The sequence below is a fragment of the Argentina silus genome, assembly GCF_951799395.1.
Source record: "Argentina silus genome assembly, chromosome: 12".
Lineage (NCBI taxonomy): Eukaryota > Metazoa > Chordata > Actinopteri > Argentiniformes > Argentinidae > Argentina > Argentina silus.
The window spans coordinates 19,232,582-19,237,581 of NC_139666.1; the positions used below are offsets into that span (position 1 = coordinate 19,232,582).

Sequence of the window (5,000 nt, forward strand, 5' to 3'; positions counted from 1 at the left end):
CCTGGTATCTCTGTTTTGGCCTCAAGCAGCACAATACACAGAGGGCCTGAGCCTTGTCACACGCTTTTCATCAGGCCTGCGCAAAATCTGATAAGAGCACAGAACAACGAAGCCTCTTCATCGGCTCCGGAAAATCACTTTAAGTCAGAGCAGCTAGAGTATGATATTAAATATCTTATTATAGAGCCCCAGGAACTCCTGACACTGGCACAAACATGGGGCAAACAGGACCCAACATACACAGACACACACACACACACACACACAGACACAGACACACACACACACACACACACACACACAGAATGCACGCATAATGAGTACAGTAACAAACAGGTAGTGTGGGAAACAGGGAAACATTAAATGGGTCATGTGAAATGAATACGTCCAGGGTAAAAATAATAAAATAAACATTCAGGACTTTTTTCACCGGCTATTACCTCTATCTGGTAAAACACTCTGCTGGTTTTTATACATCCTCTATTTCCTTTGAGGAAAAAAAATAGCTTTTACAAGATTTATGACAACTTACAACTTCAGAAGGCCAAGAGAGAGTAGCCGTAAATGGTAGAGGTCAGCCAAGTGTGTTACATGACTCTCTGTGTTCATAAGAAACAAACCTGACCATAACATAACTTCTGCTGATTACTGTGAAGATACTATCTTCACTGGGACTCAATTCCCCCCTTTAAAACTCCTAATCATGTTTCTTTGAGTTATATATATTTAACTGGGCTCAATTGACCATGCTTCAGCCTTATCTATTTCATGTCGAATATATATCTAGTTTGTATTGTCTAAGTGAATTGTGTTGTATGTAGGTGTGTAGGCCACACCTAGTAGTCCACACCTTACAGTATGTCTGGTTGATATAAAATGGAGGCTAAGAACAATTTGGGAGAGGGACACATGTATGCACAAGGAAGACATGCTGACGGTTTGACTAAAGAAAGGTTTTCTTGTTTTAATAGCCTTTTTTTTAGCATGGTCTTTTTTTATCCTGTTTTAATCCCATATGTTTAAATAAATATTCATCCGTTTTGATACTTCCTATCTGATGGCGTTTAATTGTGCCCATTCCACTCATGCCCGACACATCTTCAGATGGAACTCTCTCCTCTTTGTGTAGCGTGAAAATCTGTCTGACTGTAAGAATTCCTATATCGCGTAGTGTGTACGTAGGCAGCTTAACTACGTTGTGCAGGGGGAAAGGTTTATAAATGCCCTCTTTTAGAGAGTTTTCCAACTAGAATCACACTTCAATAAAGATGTTCGGCCTCCTCTGAAAGCAGTGACTTAGTGACAGATTTGGTCACAGGCGGTAAGCAGTAGGAGACCAACATGAAGGTCAACTAACTCCTGACAGTAATACAGAGAAACTTATTTAGCCTCTAAAACACACACACAGGCACAGACATGCAATCATACACACGTACACACATTTTTTGCATTAAGAAGAGGGAGTATATGGCTAATTCTATTAGCTGCTAAGAAGCATGACAAATCAATTGGGATTTTATGTTATTTAATCACGGAGGTCAACAGTACATCACCCTGTCACAGAGGTCATGAACCCTCCCTAAGACCCCGCCAGGTCAGGGGTCGTCAACTTTTATACAACACAAATATGTCATCCCAAAGAGCACACAGGGTGAGAGAGAGAGAGAGAGAGAGAGAGAGAGAGAGAGAGAGAGAGAGAGAGAGAGAGAGAGAGAGAGATCCCTCTGGATACTGCACTCCAAACAACCCGGGGATCACAAGTCTTTTTCCCCACAAAAGGAGAGTTTGTGGCCAAAACCATCCCCCAGATGTCCTGTGGCTGTGTAGAACAAATGTGAAACCCCCAAAGGGTTAATTCAGCTCTGTCAGAAACGAGCCCTGCAGACTATATAACCTGACACGCCCACACATATAAAACAAGTTAGGATTCAACGGGCTTTGATTCAACCAAACGATCACTGTACGTGCTCACCCATAATCACACATAACAGACACGTTCAGAAAAAAAACGTGTAGTTCTGGACTCTGTTGCTTGCACTTAATGTAACATGTTACAACTGAAAATCATCCGAACTGAAGTCCGAGAGACATAGCCTTGAAATTGTAACTTGAAAAGACAACTTACTGCGTTCGCTCCTGATGCAAGGATGGCAACTGTGAGGCATATGATCAGAAACCTGGATGCAAATGAACATGGGAATAGCATTAAGAGAGCATTTAGAATGCAAATAAAAATAAAATAAAATAAATAAAACAGCAAGTAGATTGAACATCTCCATAGCACATCGCTCACCTTAGGTTCTTCAGTTCTCTCCCGTGCTGTGCTGTCATTGCCCCGCTCATCCGAACCTCAAACTTCATTCCTACACCGCTGATTTTCCTGGTGTAGTGACAGGTCTAGTGCATGTCTGCCAGGCACACAAACTGAGACAGAAACACAGTATTTATCCGAGAAAAACAATAAAGTTTGATTCAGCAACGCATAGCCTATACTGTCAAATAGGTATCTTGGTCTCTTCGTGCGTAAAAGTTTGTGTTGACGCACCTGTGCTGCCTTATCGTCAAATTAATAGAGTTTGCACAAATGTTACTGGCTTCAGATGTAATATTTAGAAAAAGGTGACTCCAGCTGTGGACTGGTCTTCATACCTATGCATGGGCCATCTTATCTTGTGTCCCAGTTGGATAGCCTACTTTTAACCCAGCGAAATTGCACAGTTAATATATATGTAGACTATACATAATAGCTAACAAATGTGTAGCTAATTATGAAGCAAATCATTAGCCAAAAACAAAAACTTACTGCGTGCGCACTCCGTACTGTAGGTGTGTTGCGCTGTCGGGTACGTGTTTCGCAGGGAGAGTACGGCGCTAGTCCCGGGGTGGTAAAGTTACCGAACAGGTGTCCCGGTCTCTCGCGCACGCTTGTCTTCCACAAATATACACACAAATGTACCAAAAGACCGAGAGCAGTCTCTCTCTCAACAGTGAAAAGTCGAAGTGGTGGTTTGTAACAACAGGGTTGTGACCGTTTGCATTGATGAGGGTGGTCGTATCAGGGGGGTGTGGTGGAAGAGAAACAAGAACAAGTTGCATTGATCAGAACCTCATAACGTCGCGGGCAAAGATGCAGCCCAACGTGCTGTATAAGCTCTGCTGATAACCTGAACTTTACTTGAAGAAACAAAAGAAGAAGCGGTCAACAGGTGGTTCATTGCAGGTGGCTTTCTGCGCAGTTGTAAATACAAAGTTTCCATTGCGCCTCGTCGCAATGATGTTCCCGAGTGGGACCCTGTTTTTACTGGCGGCTCTCTCCTCCATCGTATACCTGTCAGGGGCTGAGGTAAGTGCGACTAAAACCCCACTTTTATGGGCTACATTTGATGTTACTGTCCTCTGCATGTATTCAAGTTGAGAGGAGTAAGAGGAGCGGGAGTAACTCGTTCTGGTGCGCGCCTTGAGCTCTCCAACATACGAAGTGCCTCAGTGGTGGATATTTCTCCAAATTAATCTAACGTTTGTCAATGTATTGACAGTATTTTTTTTTCAAAAACGTATTTGTGCGATGTTTAACAGATGTTGTTGGTGTTAATAGCCTCTTTATGCTGTCATGTCCGAATAGATCGAGGGTGGCACATTCTTAGGACTTAACAGAGATCGTGCAGGAGACTTCATTCTCCACCAGTCCGCCACAAAATTACAGTAGCGCTGCTTAGTGAATTAACTCACCTCACCTGACACACTTGAATGAAGAAGATAATGAACATATTGCCTTTAGATTGGTCATGTAAAAAAAACTATATTTCTTTACACATATTTTTTAACACTCCAAACTGATATCGTGGAAATTGTTTGGTTTGGTCACAGTGACATTACATTGTGCCTTTGGTGTATTTTGGACACAGGGCCTCCAGTGCAGTACAACATAGTTACCGTGCTTTGTGAGACTTTGGTACACTCTCTGAAGTGACTGTGAGACGTTGGTACACTCTCTGAAGTGACTGTGAGACGTTGGGACACTCTCTGAAGTGATTGGATTATCTTTCTGATGTGTCGGTCTCTGTAGCTTAGCCTACTGCTGCAGGGGTGAGTCTGCAGCCTAAGGCCAGCCTCCTGCAGTGCCTGAAAGGGAGAGGGAGGGAGAAAGAGGGTGGGGCAGGATGGCTGAGCGAGTTTCTGCCCTGTGTGTGTGTGTGTGTGTGTGTGTGTGTGTGTGTGTGTGTGTGTGTGTGTGTGTGTGTGTGTGCGCGTGTGTGTCCTCATATTCCTTTATTCCTCTCCATCACTGTGTTTAGGTAATCATGAATGTGTTACCATTAGAACCATTGCTTATTATCAGACTCAGCTCTTGTCTATGTCAGTATGTCTGCTACAGGTGTCTGTCTACACTATCCACCACATGGTCTTCCTAGACAGACAGCTCTTGCATTTCTCTGTTACCTCTTAAATCTCCAGTGTGTCCTGCATCACTGTCCATCTGTGTAATGCAGAGAATCCTAAACATGCAGACCCTCTTCCCTCTTCCCTCCCCCCCCCCCCCTCTCCCCTCCCCCCCCCCCCCCCAACAAGGCTATACATTCTCATTAGCTGGGACAGCAACACAGAGACATGGATGGTCAGGGAGGAGCACTGTAGAAACTCATAGACTCACACTCCCTGTTCTACTAAATACGCTTAAAAAGGAAAAACGGGTAAACAGCATTAATAACACTAAGACACTATGATGATGATAAGCATGATTTAACCTTTTTTGATGATAAAATAAATCAATAGGTTGATTTCTGCTTGGAGGTGTTTGTGTGTGTGTGTGTGTGTGTGTGTGTGTGTGTGTGTGTGTGTGTGTGTGTGTGTGTGTGTGTGTGTGTACGTGCGTTTGTGTGTGTGTGTGCATTTGTGTGTGTGTGTGTGTATGTGCTACTGTTACCATGGCGATGATTTATGCCTGATGTATTGGATATGTCCAGATGACATGAGGGCACTTTCCCCAAAACATTCCAGAA

At 43.4% G+C, this 5,000-nt stretch overlaps 2 protein-coding genes across 2 annotated transcripts in view; one reads left to right on the top strand and one right to left on the bottom strand.

The window, feature by feature from the left end:
• The window catches only part of col4a2 (collagen, type IV, alpha 2), a 61,522-nt gene extending 59,117 nt beyond the window's left edge, over window positions 1–2,405 (bottom strand). Inside the window, exons 1-2 of the mRNA XM_083682634.1 lie at window positions 2,294–2,405; window positions 2,126–2,177 (exon numbers count right to left, since the gene is read on the bottom strand). Of these exons, the coding sequence (XP_083538760.1) occupies window positions 2,126–2,177; window positions 2,294–2,361 (120 nt within the window). The 5' untranslated portion in view covers window positions 2,362–2,405. The remainder of the gene's footprint in view (window positions 1–2,125; window positions 2,178–2,293) is intronic.
• A 724-nt stretch (window positions 2,406–3,129) lies between these two features.
• The window catches only part of col4a1 (collagen, type IV, alpha 1), a 44,455-nt gene continuing 42,584 nt past the window's right edge, over window positions 3,130–5,000 (top strand). The window contains exon 1 of the mRNA XM_083682635.1: window positions 3,130–3,343. Coding sequence (XP_083538761.1) covers window positions 3,272–3,343 — 72 coding nt within the window. The 5' untranslated portion in view covers window positions 3,130–3,271. The remainder of the gene's footprint in view (window positions 3,344–5,000) is intronic.